Below are 18,479 nucleotides of genomic sequence, written 5' to 3'. Positions count from 1 at the left end.
AAGGAGGAGCTGGCTCGTGGTTACGTGCTTTATAACGTAACTGTTGGGATCATCTGAGCAGTGTTGCAGTAACGTAAACAAGGCATCTCATGTTCATTCTTTTTCTTCTTCCCCGTGAGGGCTGTGTGTGTAAACTTTTGACCATTAATACAGTTCTGGTCTTGAAAGTTTTAGAAATGGTATTACCAAATGTGTTCCATAATGCCAAAAAAATAGTGAAAAGATATATATCAACTAAGAAGTAGAAGAAATAGTACTTGGTTTTGTTTTTTTGTTTATTTTGTGTTTATCTTATTTTCTCTCTCTCTTTTTTTTTTCTTAGATTATTTCTGTGACTGGATTTGTTGATAGTGACAGAGATGACCTAAAATTAATGGCTTATTTGGCGGGCGCCAAATATACGGGTTACCTATGCCGCAGCAACACAGTCCTCATCTGTAAAGAGTAAGCAAACTTTTGAAACCGTTTTTAATCATAAATTTACACACAATATAGTGGCTATTTCAATAGTTGTGCATTTTTTAGTGTGTCACTGTTTTGTGGTAGAAATTTGTGGAAATCAAAGTCTGTTAAACAAAGTATGACAATGATATAGTAATGTTAGTAGAAATACCTAGAAAACATTTGAATTAATGACATTTGAATTAACAAAACAGGAATAGGGTAGAAGTAAGACTCCTAGGAGGTTTTGTAATTCTGTGTGAGCCTTGAGGTGTATATTTCATTCTCATTCAGGGTCACCCTCAACTTTGCTAGGATGTGCCTCCCACTTAGAAATTTTTTATTGCCTTTTGTTGGAAATAAATGTACATTTGGACAGTTGACATCTCTAACATTTAATAAATATGTTTTCTCCTCAAAAAATAAAAAGACCAACTGGTTTAAAGTATGAAAAAGCCAAAGAGTGGCGGATACCCTGTGTCAACGCTCAGTGGCTTGGCGACATTCTTCTGGGAAACTTTGAGGCACTGAGGCAGATTCAGTATAGTCGCTACACGGCGTTCAGTCTGCAGGATCCATTTGCCCCTACCCAGCATTTAGTTTTAAATCTTTTAGGTAAGTGAAATTCTGCATGCTGCAAATCTTACTTAAATTAAATCATTAGCATTACTTCTGCCATCTTTTTATTCATACTAATTACCAGGCCTGGCTTGAGCTTTCTAATCAGTTTTTGACTCATTTCCAATTTCCTTTCTATACTCTTTCTTCCTTCTCCCCACTCTGCCCAGGATTTTTGTTTGTTTGTTTTTGTTTTTGTTTTTTGAGACAGGGTCTCGCTTCGTCACCCAGGTTGGAGTGCAGTGGTGTGATCATGGCTCACTGCAGCGTCAATCTCCTGGGCTTGGGTGATTTCCCCACCTCACCCTCCCAAGTAGATGGGACTACAGGCATGTGCCGTGGTTTAGTATTTTTGTTTGCTTTTGATGAACTCTTAGAGATGGAAGGAGCACTTGAAAGCTTTTTGATAGTCTTGCCTCTCAGGCCAGTAAATCTTTTGTCCAAATTGCTCCCTACCCTACAGAACATTCCCTGCTTTCCTAGAATTGACGTCTGTCCTCTTTGTCACTGTTGAGCTTTGACTGACTTGGTGTTACATCTTGAATACCATCATGGCTCCTGTGATAGGCAAGAAGGTTTGTGCCTGCTAGAGGCCAGACTATGTGAAACCCAGACTTGGACACAGGCCTAGAAATGTCTACCCAGACAACCAGACCAGCAGTAGGAGGGTGATTGCTTTATTGTTTGCTGCCAGTGGTCTTAGTGCTACTTCATCCCCGACAGCATGTGAAACGAACGCAGCAGCATTCCCTCACCTTGCCTGGAAAGCTTTCTTTAAAACTTCATTATGGTACTTAAACATTTATCCTTACTAAGTATTGTCAGCTAAGCCACCTGTCTGTTGAGGATTATCAGGGAAGACTTTTACAAAAAGGCCTTTTTATTTGAACAGTGTATCTATCATAAAAAATAATATGTTTCTCTCTTTAGATGCTTGGAGAGTTCCCTTAAAAGTGTCTGCAGAGTTGTTGATGGTATGTCAAATTAATAACCTTACTTTGGCTATTACTGTATTATTAAAATGCAGTAGGGATGTATTTGTAATAAATTAAAAATTAGTAATTTGTCAACATGATAACAAATGAATTATCTACTCCAGTAAATCCTAGGACTGATTTTTCTCTTAGTTGTTAGGATGTGATTGTCATTATTTTTATATATACATGTGAGGGGCTCATTTGCTTCAGAGAGCTGTGTGATTGCTTATAGAGAACAGTAAAATCAAAGGTGATGTCTTGTTTTTCGTAGGGTTAGAAAGGCAAGAACTTTAAGAACCATTGGAAGCAATGGATGTGTAACCTACTTGGGGCTACAGATTAGAACTTAAGGAATCCCGGGTCTCGTGATGAGGGGGAAATGTTTTCATAGTGTCCTGAGTTGGGAGTCACATCACAGTGCCTGAGGTCTCTGCTTTTCAGGATAGGCCATTCTTGAAGTGTGAGGGCCATTGGTTGTTAGTTACAAGACAGAGAGGTGCTTTCTGCATTCTCTGTCATCTGTCAAGTGTGATAAGTGGAAAATCAGTTGGTTTTTCTCTTTTCCCCACATTCGTATTTCCTAAGTTACAGCAGACGGGACCACTTCAATAATTTTTCACTTTAGACTTTGTCTGCTGTGACTTCCCACTGTTTGGCTGAACATCAGCACTTTGAGAATAGCAGATTTTTTTACTGTTGGCCAATAGTAGTGTAATTTTAAGACTTTGGTTTATGTTCATGTTGTTATATACTAACCTTTGTTTTGAAAAATGGATTTCCATGTCATGGACCCACCAAGTTTTCACCACATTTCTATTGTATATGGAGGTAATTTAGGGTTTGTGCCACTTGAACAACTAGCTGAGGAGAATAGTGTCATGAGGATTAGCAGCTAACACCCAAGCCTGTGTTTCTGGTTATTTATCTGCTGACTTACTCGTTTTTCAGATCTCATCTGGAAGCTGCTGATAATCATCCCAAGTCTCTGAGGAAGTCCCCCAAGCCACAGTCTTGTTTTCTTCTTGCTGATGATAATGTGATCATAGATGTATTTTTTTTCCTAGCTTAAACTAGTAGTTATGATTTTAATTTTAAAGACATGACCAGTTTTGACACATCAGCAAAAGCAAATATTCTCCCAGTTCATTGAGCTGAAAGGAATTTTATGGTGGCTTTTAAGCTCACACTAAGGAAGTGGTCATCAGAGTTTTCCTCCCAAACTATATGGCTTATATTCTGAAGTTGTCAGGGGCTCCAGATGTCAGCTGCTCTCCTGGCTTTGTATCAGTAATTAAAAGCTAAAAATCTTAGAGACAAAGAGGCCCAGTTTACCCTTTTTGCCTATCCCACCATTTGTTTCTACTCTTGGTACCAATGAATGACAATTTGGAGACTTAAATGCGATCTTTGGAAATAGAGAGTTGGGAAATTGTTTTCTTATTCAGGCTATAATAAGAAAAAGTGTAATAAACTTTCCTGCAAATTATTATAAAGCTTGATTCTCTGTGTATGACAGGGCTAATAGATTTTGAATGCTTTCTATAGATATATTTATTTTGGTTGTCTAGATACGGCAGCAATATTTAGAAAAAATAAGTTTAGTTAAATTAATAAGATTGAGAGCAATTTCTTCAAGTAATGAAGCATCTGGGAAAGACATGGTTAGTCCACACAAGTCAAAGAGCCTCTGAGTTGAAACTATGAAGGAGGAGTGAACGAGGAATAGGGTAGAATGGTGATGCTGACTGTGGTGGGGACCCCACAAGGGAATCCCATCTCCTTCCTGCTCTCTTTGTGCTTAGCATGGCTTCTGCTCCAGGGTCAGGGACTGGAGCTGGTCCTAGTGGATGTGACCATGTTGCTGAGGCAGAGTGTAGGTTTTGGTACCTTGTCTGGCTGTTGGTAGCAAGCAGTGTTGATCTGATTGTCGTGTAACATCTTTTGTGAAATCTCATAGGTGAAATTTCTCTTTTAGGAATAGTCTTAGGGCAGAGGTGTAATTTCAGTCATGTTTTCCACATTCTAAATTGGGACACAGGACAAAATATTTGAAATAAAAACCATTCTGAGAAGTTCAAGGTTGAGGGCTGCATGTATGTAACATGGAGGAAAAAAAGGAACAAAGATACTTTAAGGTACCGAAAGGATTCTGAATAAAGAGGGAAAGAAAAAAACAAAAACCGAAAATGATACAGAGGTTCACTCTGGAATATTAGCTTCTTCTCCCAGCTTGCATTGTCCTAGTGATCTTTTGAGGTGAAGACTAGTTCTGATGTGGTGAAGAAGAACATGATTCTTGTATATGTTTAAGTAGTTGGATTATTCGACACATAAATCTTTTGGAAGCTACTGTATTACTTAGTAGATTGATTGAATTAAAGTCGACAATATTTTAATTGCAGAGTGTACGACTACCTCCCAAACTGAAACAGAATGAAGTAGCTAACGTCCAGCCTTCTTCCAAAAGAGCCAGGTATGAGTAATAACCTTAAATATTTTACTGCTGGCTTTCACAGGTCTGCTTTGGAAAATCGGTGGCAATTGAGGAACGCTTCTAAAATGTTTTGCAGTAAATAGGATTTGAAAGAGTTTGCTTTTTGCTTTACAACTTTATTTCATTTTAATGACATAGGCCAGTATATTTTTTATTTTTAAAAAATTCAGTCTTTTTCTTTAAGCGACATATTATAAGAAGCCCATCTCTGCCATGTAAAACAGAAGCTACAGTGGTGGATATGGGGTGGGAGGTCTAGAGCCCAGCTCAAAGGTACACCACGGAGCCCCAGGCCTCCTGGGCACGGCTGAAGAACATGCTCTAGGTGCCGAGAGAGCGTGTAGGCTGTGGTGTCGTCTTGGGTATGCTCCTTGGATCTGCCAGTTCTCAATGAGGACAGAGCAGTGCTGGCCATGGTGGGAAGGAGGATCCAGACCCAAAGCCTTTGGAAGGACATGTGCAGTGCACATGGCATGTTGGGTTTTGCCTTGGAGTATGTAAATTGAGATGCATATCATTTTAGTGTCATGTCGGCCAGCAGGAGTCAATAATGATGTCCTGCCAATCATTTACTTAGTAAGGCATAGCAAATGCAGGAGCAAACCAACAGAGCTTTTATTTTCTTCCTTGATTCTAGAAAACTCTTCTTTCCAGACTGTACATGGTGAAATATAACTGCTTGAATTGTTTTTTGCAGTTACCAGTTTCCTCATTTTTTCTTTCCTGCTCCTCCTCTTTCCCTCCTTCCATTCCCCACTTCCAAAACACAAACTGAACTGTTGACTTTTGTAATAAAATCCTAATTATGTGACATTTTTTAAGGCTGTCATCAAATTGCCACAAATAAATTTTAAAATAAATTTTTATTCGACTGTCTCAGAAAATAATAAGCTGAAAAAAAGATCTAAAAAATTTAAGGGTTATGTAAAAAACAAAAAGGTTTAATTTAAAATGTGTGCTTGAGCAGAGCCACATTTTCATAATTTGTGGTTGAAGAGGGCTAGAATGTAAAAGACACTGGAAGCTCTAGCAACACTCGGCTGACTTGTAGTGATGGTGAATGTGCAAACAAGGAGTGGCCTGAGTCACACAAGGTTATCTTAAAAACTTGATAGAAAAAAATGAAGTATAAAGCTAGCAAAATCAGTGATGTTTAGAAGCAACTTTGCTTTCTTCTGAAAGCCAATTAAAAAAATTAATCAGGAGGGGATTGATGAAGAAGGAAGTATTGATCTTAACCAAAAGTGAATTGGATGCCTCCCTTGGAAGCTTCAGAGGTAGTCTTTTTTGGAAGGTGACTTTATGGAAATGGTGGAAAGAAAGGAAGGACAGATAGCTCATTGTATTTTTCCTTTAATAATAAAAACCACGTGCAGTTAAAACTTGTTAAACTATTGAAATCCCTTGTTTTCTAAAGAAAATTTTCATTGTAAGTAAATATGAAATCACCACTATTTTATGTGTATTTCTTCCACAGAATTGAAGACATACCACCTCCCACTAAAAAGCTAACTCCGGAATTGACCCCTTTTGTGCTTTTCACTGGATTCGAGCCTGTCCAGGTTCAACAGTATATTAAGGTGAAATTTCATCTACTTCCTACAAGGATTTTTGGCAGTGTTCCTTTTTGTATATATTTACTTCAGATCAGCAGTTTATTAACTTACATAGTTTAGATAGTCAGGAATATCTTGTTATAGAAGTCTTTATGGTGCATATTTATGAAGTATTTTTAGTAGTATTTATAGTAACAACTAGGTAAATGTTTAGTGGCTTCCTGCCATGTTCTGTGCTATTATTTCATACTTAGATACTTGCTTTCTTGTTAGCATAGGCCGAGAACCATGTTAATAGTCACATGAACATTTGCAAGTCTCCTTCTGTGTCGTATTCATAAAGACATCCAGCATGAAGGAAAACTGTCTTTTCAAGTTCTCTGATTGAAATACAGTCTACCCAAGACTAGTTTTCTTGGGTAGAATGAGGCCAAAGGGAGTTTGTGTATTTGTTTAGATGATAAATGGGCACAGGTTTTAAATATACTTTTTGAAATAACAACCCAAAGGATGATGGGATTTTGTTTTGTTTTTTGGTAAGGGAAAGGATGGTTAAGAGTGTAAGTTGACCTGTATTATGGTGGATTCATACATTTCACTCCTGGTTTCCTTTTTAAGGAAAATAAACAATTATAAATGCTACTATTATACATTTTAGAACAAATTAATTTCTCCACCTTGAAAATGTGAGGATAGTTATTAGGAGGTCGCTTTTTTATGTGCTCAAGTCTTAGCCAGTTTTTATGCCATCATTTCAGAAAACGAAGATAGCAGGTAAATGTTCCTCATTAACACCAGTTTCGGCCTAGCAAGTCTTGGCTGTTTACTCTCCATTGTGAAGTGAGCTGCATCATTCTCATGTCATTTAATTTATTCATGGAGATATGTTATTGATGCTTGATGGAGAATTCATATTTTAATCTTGATTTGTGTGGATTTAAACTACAGAAATGTAAATGATAAATTCTCCTTTTTATTTTTCTCCTGTAGTTATAGGTTTTGTCTTATCTGTCACACTGTTTTCTGTGGCTGAGAATTACAGTCATAAACCTTGTCTTTAGATAGGTGTTCCTCTGTGTTACTCTCTGTCAGTGTGGCTCTATGGATGCTGAACTTTTTCATTTCTGACCTGTGCTTGTGACCTTTAGAAGCTCTACATTCTCGGTGGGGAGGTTGCAGAGTCTGCACAGAAGTGCACGCATCTCATTGCCAGCAAAGTGACTCGCACTGTGAAGTTCCTGACGGCAATTTCTGTCGTGAAGCACATAGTGACACCAGAGTGGCTGGAAGAATGCTTCAGGTGTCAGAAGTTCATTGGTAAGGAGCAGCAGCAGTAACTCTGTTTTTAATGCCAAATAAACTTTTTTTTCCTTGAATTCATCTCTTTCATCCCAACAAATATTTATTTTTTTAACTGTGATAGTTATTCATTTAAATTTATACATTTATTTCGTATCCCCAGTGATTTCTTTGATTCATGTCTTTGCATTTTACCCTAAGTATAAAAGTTTTGGTAAATTGGACAATATTAGGGGGAAAACAAGCTCTATGTCCCTCTTTTTATTTTCTTGTTAGTATATTTTGTTTGGAAATCTGGCTGTAAAATGAGATTTTTCAAAGTGCAGGGAAGTATAATTTTTTTCTTTATTTGGAAAGAGAGCAGGTGTATGTAAATGTCCTACTCAAATACACTTTGAATATCAGTTTATATAAGGAGGGAAAGACATCTGTGTCCTCTTGCCCATCTTCCATTGTTCAGAGCCCCAAAGAGAACTTCTTTTACTAACAGTCACATTTAGAGATGGTATGTAAAAGATAGTTTTTTCTTAGGTTGATATACACCTAAATGTTTTTAGAATCTTGCTAGGTATAAAATAAGTATAAATTCTAAGCGATTTTTTTCTTCATGGAGGCTGTATAGCCAGGGGCGCTGTGTGCCCTCACTGTCCTGCGTAGCAGCGGTGTCACCTGTGTCTGCGGAGTTGGTGTTCCCAGTGCATCGTCTAGGCCAGGCACCTCTCAGCTTCCCCAGCTGTGTCCTCCATCCTCCCCTGGGCCCTGTCTGGGTTGAGCAGCTCAGAGGCACATGCCCCATGACAAGCTTCACCGAATTCTGTCTTTTTTCTTATTTGGTCTTTCTGCCCCGACCACGCTGGCACTAAAACTGAACTCCCTGGCTACTCCATCGTGTAGCAGTTATATTGATTACCAGCTCCTGATTTAGAGCATCCACATGCTCATTCTTCTGCGCCAGTGTTTGCCCTGTATTGACGTGTTCTCACACTTTCTCACCTATGTCTCCCTCGCCCCCGACCCCTTAAGCAGAAAGATATAGCTGCCAAAGGGAAGAGCAAGGCGTGTGGCTGTGGAGCAAGCAAGGCCTGCAGGGGTGCTACTAGGTCCCGTTACACTCTTGTGGCTAAACTCACCTTGTTTATCACTTAACAGACACAAGTCATCATTAAATCCATCTTTTAAATTTAAAATATTTTAGATTCATGTCACATTTTTAGCCACAGATTTTAAATATAATTCATGTTTATGAAAATAAATTAGAAGTGTAATAATATCTTAAAGTTCATGTAGTCTAATTTTACAGATGAGAAAACCTAGAAAAATAAAGATACTTAAGATTGCTGTTTATAGCAAAACTAGAACTAAAGTTAAAATTTTATGATACTGATCTAAGGCAGTAAGACACAGGAAAGAATAAATCATTAATCTGAAGAAAAGACTAAATCCTCAAGTATGATATTCAGCCAATTCTTGTCATTCAGGTAGTTATGCTCTATAAAGTTGCACAGACACTGAGTTAGTGGATGCTCTACTGTAGCCTCTGAGTAAACACGGGGTTAGGTTCCTGAGAGCCTCTGTTCACTACATTTTCATCAGCCATTCATATATAACCTTGTTTTATGTGTGTTTCTGTTTAAAGACACCTTATTCAATGTATATTGTTAATTCATTGACGTTCAACTCATGATCAGCAGCACTGTAGCTCATGCCTGCATGAAGCTTCCCTAACACGTGTTTTCTCCATAAGGCACATCACAGCCTTCTTGCACTTAGGGCTGGGGACATTTTCAACAGCAAAATCACCAACATATAAAGCACACAGATTGGAAAACAGTAGCCCTAAATAGATCACAAAGAGGATGCTTATTCACCATTTCAGCTGGAACAGGAAGGCAAGGCATGGCCTTGTTCCTCCTGGCTAGGAACGTTCATGTGGATAACTGATTCTTTTCCAGTCCACGTATGTCCACAAATGGCCACTGAAGTGCCACAGACACTGATTGTGGGTTCATAAATTTCAGAGGGGAGGAAAATTGGCAAATACGGAATCTGTAAATAATGAGGCTCGCATGTATTAAGTGGTATTTAGAAATTTTTTTAATTGAAATTTTGAAAATTTTTCGACACTAAAATAAGATATTAATGAAACATAAAACTTAACAATGAAGGCAGAAGAAAAACATGGTAGAAACAATGACTAGAAACATTTTAGTTTCCAATTTCGTATAATGTTATAAAATTTAGACGGAGATAGTCTATTGGTTAATGGAAATAGTGAGTGTAATTTCTTAGCTTCTGCTGTGGGAGCGTGGCATACAGCAGCCTGGGTTGGCGGGGAAAGCGGGTCTGTAATGTTCCAGCCTCTGTTGGCTCTGTCTGCCGCTTTTGGGCAACACCCAGCCTTAGAGATCTTTATTATTACTTTCTGACTTTGCTTATTCTTTTTCTTTTCCAACCCAGAACATGCTAATTCTTTGAAAATTAGTTTGCCAGGCAGCCAATTTAGTGAATGACCAATTTACTTAGTTTTTCAAGTTTCAGTTTGTGAAAATCTGGTTCTTTTATCTGTATATAAAGTTTACAGTTTCTTATTTGATGGGAAGTTTTGGTTGACTAGCTTTTATTTCTTTATAGCACTGTTAATAAGTGTTTGCTGTGTTATAAACATTTAATATTGAGAAAACATATTTCATATTTTATCTTCCATATTTTAGGATTTCCTAAGAGAATTTTTCCAGTTTATAATTATTCTTTTTAAAAAATAGACAATTTTCAGGGCAGTTTTAGGTTCACAGCAAAATTACAGAAAGTACAGAGAGTTCCCATATACCCCGCCCATACCCATGCACACACACTGCCACCCCCACTACAGTCACCATCCCACACCAGAGTGAAATGTTTACTAACTGTTAATGAAGCTACATTGATATTTGGGTCATTGTCACCCAAAGTCCATAGTTACATTAGGGCTTACTCTTGGCCTTGAACAGTCACTGGGTTTTAACAAATGTGTAAGGATGTGATTTTGCTATTACAGCGTCGTGTAGAGTTTTTCCACTGCCCTAAAAATCCTGTGTGCTCCACCCACTCATTCCTTCCTGCCTTCTGACCCCTGGCAATCACAGATCTTTTATTCTTTCTGTAGTCTTGCCCTTTCCATAATGTTACATATTGGGAATCATACAGTATATAGGACTTTCAGATTTGCTTCCTTTGCTTAGCAATATACATCCCAGCTTCCTCCATGTCTTTTCATGGCTTGATAGTGCATTTCTTTTTAGCACTAAATAATATTCCATTGTCAGAATGTGTCTGTTCAGCCCCTCACCTACACAAGGACATCTTAGCTCTTTCTAAATTTTCTCAGTTATCAGTAAAGCTGCTAAAACATCCATGTGCAGGTTTTAGTGTGGACATGTTTTCAACTCTTTTTGGTAAATCAACAAGGTGTGCAATTGCTTGATCATATGGTAAGAGTATGTCTAGCTTTGTAAGAAACCACCGGGCTGTCTTCTGAAGTGCCCGTGCCATTTCACATTCCCATTGGCAGTGAATGGGAGCTCCTGTTGCTCCACATCCTCCTCAGTATGTGCTGGTGTCAGTGCTCTGGGTTTTGGCCATTCTAATAGGTGAGGTCCAGGTTACTTATTATTTCTTTCATAGATTGTGTCTTTGGTGTTGTATCTAAAAGTCATTGCCAAACTCAAGGTCCCTTAGATTCTCTCTTGTGTTATCTTCTAAGAGTTTCATAGTTTTGCATTTTACATTTAGGTCTATGTTCCATTTTTGGGTCAGTTTTTTTTTAAAAGAGAGTAAAGTCTGTGTCCAGATTCCTTTTATTGCATATGGATGTCCAGTTGTTCCAGCATCATTTGTTGAAAGGACTCTTTTCTACACCTGTTTTGGTAGGTGCATTTTTTGGGATTTTATATTGATGTGTAATTTAAACAAAATTTGAGACATCAATATTATAATCAATTTCTAGGTCATTTCTTTTGTACTTCTATAAAAAGTTTAATGTTCACGTTGAGTCTTTACATTGCTACTACTAAGTTAACATAACCCTGTTTGAAAAAACCAAAATCTCAATGTCTCATCTGTGACAGGATCGTCTTAGCTGTATTATTTTATTTTTCAATGTTACTTTCTTTTCTTTTTAAGACAAGATCCTCGCCCAGTCTGTCACCCTGGAGTGGAGTAGTGCCATTGGCTTACTGCAACCTCTGCCTCCCGGGTTCAAGCCATTGTCCTGCCTCAGCCTCCCTAGTAGCTGGGACCACCATGACCACACCTGGCTAAATTTTTTTGTATTTTTTAGTAGAGACAGGGTTTCACCCTGTTGGCCAGGCTAGTCTTGAACTCCTGACCTCAAGAGACCCTCCCGCCTCAGCCTCCCAAAGTGCTGGGATTACAGGTGTGAGCCACCACGCTCAGTGGTATTTTCTCTATCGTAAACATTAACTACTACTTGGTGATCTCACACAAGTTCTTCAGAAGACATATCAGCCTTCGTTTTTCCCCTAGAAAGTAACACTTCAAATATACCATCTCATGTGTGACAGTACTTTTATTGTTCGTTTTTTAATTCATCATTTTTTCTTTCTCCAAATTTTAGACATTTTTTATCTTCTTTCACCTAAAAAGCCCTTCTACCCGCTGGTTGACTCAGGGATTGAATTTGTATTTCTAACCGTTGGTGAACAGATACCTGCATTTCTGTCATGATGTGGTTGCTCCTGCCCAGCAGTCAGAGCAGTCAGCAGACTGGTCCATACACTGAGAATGGTTTTTCCATTTTTAAAATATTGCTTAAAAAAGAGAAGAGGAATATGCAAGAGAAATAATACATAGCCCACAAATCCTAAAATATGTGTCATCTTGGCAACCCCAGTTTGCCAATCCCAAATCACTTTTCCTTATTTTCTGCTTTTGATGTATATATTATTGGGTTTGAGTTGCCTTATTATGCTGTTTGGTTGGTAGGAAATGGAGGAGGAGGAGAAGAAATGGTTTTCTGAATATGAGACATATTTATAGGAAGATTGAAACATTTTATGATCTTTAACTTTTGACACATTTCTTAAAATGTTGCTATGAAAACTCTGAAAACCTGTCAATTATTAATAATTGTCAGAAGTCTTTAAAAATTGATAAAACTATCCTTTATAAATTGCTGTATATTTTTATATACTTAAAAGGAATGTATGTTTGGTGAATCTTTAAATTTTGGTAAATTCACAATCGATTATCAGCCAGATGACTCCAATGTCCTACAAGTCCTTGAGTTTGTGTGTGTGTGTATAACATACATATAACATATATAACATATAAAACATATATAACATTTTTTAATATATATGCGCGCGCGCGCACACACACACTTGGATGGAATTATTTAAAGCTTGTCTTTCTAGGACTGGAGGTTTCAACCTGAGATCTGTGGGCTTGGAAAGTTTGTGAACTTCCTATAATAGTGTATTGAAATCACAGTTGGGGGCTAAAGAGGGGGAGGAGCAGCTATGGGAAGAGGGTTCATATTTTTCAGTAATTTTTTTTCTTTTTTTACATTTTTGTTGTTAAAAAAAAATTATTACTATTATTTTGAGACCGGATCTCACTTTGTTGCCCAGGCTGGACTGCAGTGGTGCAATGACGGCTCACCACAGCCTCGAACTTCCCAGACTCAAGCAATCCTCCTACTTCAGCCCCCTGAGTAGCTGGGACTATGGGCACATGCTACCATGCCAAGCTGATTTTAAAATTTTTCTGTAGAGATGAAGTCTTTTTATGTTGCCCAGGCTGTTCTCAAACTCCTGGCAACAAGCAGCTTTCCTTCCTCGGCTTCCCAAAGTGCTGGAATTACAGGCATGAGCCACCACACCCAGCCCTATTTTTTTCAAGAGTTTATGACCCCAAATGGTTAATTACCATTGATCTAGGAGAAAAAATACCTGCCTGTCTTTTTTTGGTCTGGCTGTTTTTAGAGGGAAGTAAATGAAATATAATGGTGAGATTTAGATATCCGAAGGTTGTACAGGTAAATGTAGCTGTAATATTACATACCTGAATATGGGCGAGAATTTTGTGGGTCACACCTGCCACACTTCACGTGTCCACACATTTTAGAGTATGTGCTGTTCTGTTTTCCAGATGAGCAGAACTACATTCTCCGAGATGCTGAGGCAGAAGTACTTTTCTCTTTCAGCTTGGAAGAATCCTTAAAACGGGCACATGTTTCTCCACTCTTTAAGGTACACTTTAAGGGAAAAGTAAATCAGTCCAAGTAAGCATAACGCATGGACCTGCTGAAGGGAACTACCAGGTGATTTGATGGGAAGTGCACTTCCAGGGGAGCTGGGCTCACCCTGCATCCCATTTACCACTTGGCTTCCTTCTTGGACATTGCCACTGGCGGTCTTCCTCCCGTGAACCATAGCACGTCTCTAGAGAACTGTTCTTCACTATAATGTTTAAAAATAAGTACACAAATGTAATAAATACATCTATGAGAAATAAGTTGTTCAAGGAGTAGGTTTTTGAATAATTGTTAAAGAGGCATGTTCATTTTTCTGCTTTTAATAAATCTTTAGAGGACATTGCTTACTTCATACTATTGTCAATAAATGTATATTCAGCTGGAGAAGATACTTGGGAAAATATTCAGTGTGCATAGATATAATTCAGAACTAAAGATTTTTAAATGTTAGATAAGTGTTAGAACAGTTAGGAATTTTTTTTGTATCAAAGAACTAAGTAAATCAATAAAGATAATCTGTTCTTTAACCTTCTTAAGGAGTCAACAGAAATTAGAAATGATTTGCAGTTTAAGACAGAATAGTATTTTGTGGTATCCTCAGGAGCAAACTTTTTAGATAATTAAATCTTAAGCATCAATATCATTTCCTGCTCTGAGTTCAAATAATATGGATAAAATAAAGGGATACAAGCCAGGCAGCCTGCTATGCCAGAGGTGTTGCTGGGCAGATAAGTGTGGTGAAATATAATGCTGATTTAAAATCATATAGAAATTGTGAAAAATATTTGCAAGATTATTGCTTATTCAGAAAACAATTTGTTTTAGGGACTTAAGTTCTAGTTACTTTAAATCATCTTCAGGCATACTTAACATGTGAAAATGCTTAAATTCCAAATTTACATAGCTGGATTCCTCTTCCGCTTCAGACTGAGTGCTAGTAGGGACTAGTAGCTTCATAATGTCATAAAATTAGAAATTTTGTCAAAAATCTCAGGGCAGAATCTATGAACATTATGTACTCTAAAAATTAAAGCATTTTAAGAACACAATACATATATTTTCATTTAATTTTAGGCAAAGTATTTTTACATCACACCTGGAATCTGCCCAAGTCTTGCCACTATGAAGGCCATCGTAGAGTGTGCAGGAGGAAGGATGTTATCCAAGCAGCCATCTTTCCGGAAACTCATGGAGCACAAGCAGAACTCGGTGGGTAGAGTGCAGTCCACCAGCGAGTCCGTCATTGCCCTGTATCAGAATCAGTGTTCGGTCACTGAGAAACTCATTTTCTTTTCCTTAGAGTTTGTCGGAAATAATTTTAATATCCTGTGAAAATGACCTTCATTTATGCCGAGAATATTTTGCCAGAGGCATAGGTATGTTTCCCTGCTTACGTATGTGAGTGTGTGCACACACAGCAGTGGATCTCTCTAACAGTCTCTGTTTCCCCCTGTTCAGATGTTCACAATGCAGAGTTCGTTCTGACCGGAGTACTCACACAAACGCTGGACTATGAATCATATCCTTTTCAAAAGAGAATAAAAAGTAGATGGGTTGGATATGAAATGGATTTCCCAGATTAATAAGGCAGTACCTTTCCTGTTTTGCAAGCCATTTTTCCTTTCTTTGCTATTGTGATTTATGCAGTGAACAATTCTTTTCTCTTCAGAATATTCATTTGAGTTGCTAGTGAAAACATTCTCTTGCTGAGAGTTCAGTTTTAATAGGTGATGTTAATTAGAAAGGATCTGTGCTGTCTAGTTTATGGAGGTATTAAAGTATTTGACAGTTAGATAAAATAGAAAATAATTGCAAAAATAAATACATGTTTCTTTTTATCAGCTCATTTTTGAGTTTGTAGTTTTCAAAATGAAATTTAGTTCGTATATAGTCTTTGTACTCGAGAACTTTGGGATGGGAAATAAATTCTAAATAGAAGTGGCAGAATGAATACTTTATCAACATGTCAGGAAAATGCAAAGGTCATTCTTTAGAATAATGACACGCTTAGACTTTTTTCTATTTCAGACATTCAGGAAAAAATAAAGCTCATCATCTGTTATTTGAATTCCTTATTAAAAATCTCTGAATTATTATTTTAATGTATGAACAGCCCATCAGTGAAGCAAAACATGCCTTACAGGTCATTATGGGAAAATTCTGTTTCAACTTCCGTTTCCCATTGCAGAGGGCCTTCTGTCAGGGTTTTCTCAGGACTTCTCCCTGTGGCTCCTGCAATGAGGCTGGAGGGCTGAGCTCCTCCTCTCTGTGAGGATGGGAGCCTCTGCCACCTCTGACCAGTGTCAGCCTCAGTGGACTGTTCTTACGCAGGGGAATTTTGTGTTTGGGATAGTACTGCTTCAGTAAGGCACAGAGGTCAGAATGATACCCATCCTTGCCGAGTTTTTTTCTCTTTGTGTGTGCCTGTTTCATCCAGGTAATTACATTTAAGTATATTTACATTTAAATACACTGACATTCATCCAGTTAATTACATTTATCAAACATTTTCCTCTTAACCCTAAAGAGCTTATGGTTATAATAGTAGACAGAAGACCTTGGTATTACTGAGAGAAAAGCACTTTAAAGAAGTAAAATTTGGCTGGATGTGGTGGCTCATGCCTATAATCCCAGAGTGGGAGGCCAAGGCAGACAGATCACCTGAGATGAGGAGTTCGAGACCAACCTGGCCAACATGGTGAAACCCTGTCTCTACTAAAAATAGAAAAAAATGGCCGGGCGCGATGGCTCAAGCCTGTAATCCCAGCACTTTGGGAGGCCGAGACGGGCGGATCACGAGGTCGGGAGATCAAGACCATCCTGGCTAACACGGTGAAACCCCGTCTCTACTAAAAAATACAAAAAATTAGCCGGGCGAGGTGGCGGGCGCCTGTAGTCCCAGCTACTCGGGAGGCTGAGGCAGGAGAATGGCATAAACCCGGGAGGTGGAGCTTGCAGTGAGCTGAGATCCGGCCACTGCACTCCAGCCTGGGCCACAGAGCGAGACTCCGTCTCAAAAAAAAAGAAAAAAATTACCTGGGCATGGTGGCGGGCACCCGTTATCACAGCTACTTATCGAGGCAGTAGAATCACTTGAACCCGGGAGGCAGGGGTTGCAGTGAGCCAGTATCACGCCATTGCACTATAGCCTGGGCAACAAGTGAAACTCTGTCTTTAAAAAAAAAAAAAAAAAAAGAAGTAAAATCTGCCTCAGTCCCAGAAGCCAATGTCATGTTTAGCCATAAATAGCCTGTCTAGTTGGAATGAGGCTTGGTGCAGAAACGCTCTTATCATTCATATCAGAGCTTGTTGTATTCCATACCGCCATCTATTAGAAAATTATTGCAGGAGCTACTGATAGGAATGATAAGAGGCCTGTTAAATTTTTACAGATATGCTATAAGCATTTGGTTTTTATACAATATGTACTCTTGCATTTTTTCCAGACTTTTTTCTGGCATTCATATTTGTATTTGTGAAAGTCTGTTCTATACTACATTTACTTTCAGAAGAAATTGCTTTAAAAGTTATAGGGGTGACTTGTGAGTATTACCTTGGGGGCTTTTTTCATATCCGTAACTTGATTAATTTTGCCCAAAGTGGATGGTTTAGAATTGCAGAGGTCGGCACCTGCTCCTGAAGGTATAGGTAGGAATCAGCTGTTTGTGTTGGGGCTTTGGGGATGTCAGCCTTTGGGGGTTGTGTGGTGTACATGTTAATTAAAGGACACTTCAGCTATTGCTGGGCCTCAGCTCTGGCCGCATGATGGATCCCTTGGGGAGCTGGCACAGGTGCTGACGTCCCTGGGCTGAGTGAGCCTGTGTGTCAGGGCTGCGGCCCTCCTGCGATGTGGGTGTGCAGCAGAGCGATTGGTTTGAATGGTAAGAAAGAGGCTGTAGCATTCCTACCAGGGTGTCCCTGAAACTGGGTGATGAATGTTGGAACCCTTGGTTTCATGTTTTTCTTTTGCCTTGTGTTTGAAAGTCGTTTTCCTCAACAAGCCTACATATAAGTTTAACTGATGGCGTCTAGGCTGCAGCGTGTGTGGACTCCTGCAGTGCGGGGCCAGCTGTCTGGCTGGCAAGGAGCTGCCGCGCTTTCTTCACGTGCTCTTGTTTTCCAGCTGCTTTCTTGGGGGATCAGACTGTAAAGCAGGAAGACAGATATAATAAATATACTGCATCTTTTTAAGATGTGCAATTTTATTCTGAGGAAACATAAATTATGTTTTGTATTATATGACTTTAAGAGCCCACATTAGGTTTTATGATTCATTTGCCAGGTTTTTAAATGTTTTCACAAAACTGTTATGGGACTTCAACTAGAAATAAAATGGTGTAAATAAAGACCTTGCTATCTCTAAATTATGGATGTTAAAGACTTGAAATGTTTTGTACTTTGATTATTTTTATTTCTTATACTCTGTTTTCTTTTATATTGATATCTTGCCCACATTTTAAATAAATGTACTTTTGAACTTAGAATTGAGTAATCCTTTATTATTCCACATTTTTTGCATAACTTATAATTTACATCAAACTGGATCACTTTTTAAGTAATTTCAAGACAAAATATTTTCCAGTAAATTTTTACCTCAAGAAATAATTTCTAGAAGCCAGCCCCTTTTTTGTCACCATAATAAACTCCATCCCAGGCAGGGGTGGATTCAGATTATTTTGCAGTCACTAAACACAGGCGCAACCAGTGAGAGCCAGTGACGCCACGGAACTTCCTTCTGTCCCGCTTCTTTCCAGGCCCTGTCGCAGTGCACGTCTTGTTGGATCATAGGTGTAGTAAAATGGTAGGAGACCGTCGCTTTATTAAAGATGAGCAGGGCAGTA

The 18,479-nt window shown here is 38.5% G+C and overlaps 1 protein-coding gene and 1 long non-coding RNA gene across 2 annotated transcripts in view; one reads left to right on the top strand and one right to left on the bottom strand.

Annotated features, from left to right (window-relative positions):
- PAXIP1 (PAX interacting (with transcription-activation domain) protein 1) overlaps positions 1-18,119 on the top strand; it is a 56,479-nt gene extending 38,360 nt beyond the window's left edge. Inside the window, exons 11-21 of the mRNA XM_011941533.1 lie at positions 323-444; positions 872-1,056; positions 1,990-2,033; positions 4,439-4,509; positions 6,008-6,110; positions 7,235-7,403; positions 13,533-13,633; positions 14,713-14,847; positions 14,939-15,014; positions 15,097-15,157; positions 17,645-18,119. Coding sequence (XP_011796923.1) covers positions 323-444; positions 872-1,056; positions 1,990-2,033; positions 4,439-4,509; positions 6,008-6,110; positions 7,235-7,403; positions 13,533-13,633; positions 14,713-14,847; positions 14,939-15,014; positions 15,097-15,157; positions 17,645-17,660 — 1,083 coding nt within the window. The 3' untranslated portion in view covers positions 17,661-18,119. The remainder of the gene's footprint in view (positions 1-322; positions 445-871; positions 1,057-1,989; positions 2,034-4,438; positions 4,510-6,007; positions 6,111-7,234; positions 7,404-13,532; positions 13,634-14,712; positions 14,848-14,938; positions 15,015-15,096; positions 15,158-17,644) is intronic.
- On the bottom strand, positions 11,960-13,782 carry LOC105511363. Its single transcript, XR_001001707.1, has 3 exons — positions 13,763-13,782; positions 13,446-13,638; positions 11,960-12,158 (listed from the first exon to the last, which is right to left on the bottom strand). It is a non-coding gene; the product is annotated as an uncharacterized LOC105511363 (long non-coding RNA).
- Positions 18,120-18,479: the final 360 nt, after the last annotated feature.

Source organism: Colobus angolensis, unplaced genomic scaffold, assembly GCF_000951035.1.
Source record: "Colobus angolensis palliatus isolate OR3802 unplaced genomic scaffold, Cang.pa_1.0 Scaffold2, whole genome shotgun sequence".
NCBI classification, from domain to species: domain Eukaryota; kingdom Metazoa; phylum Chordata; class Mammalia; order Primates; family Cercopithecidae; genus Colobus; species Colobus angolensis.
Note: the sequence above shows the minus strand (reverse complement) of the source record. Positions and strands in the feature narration are given on the sequence as shown.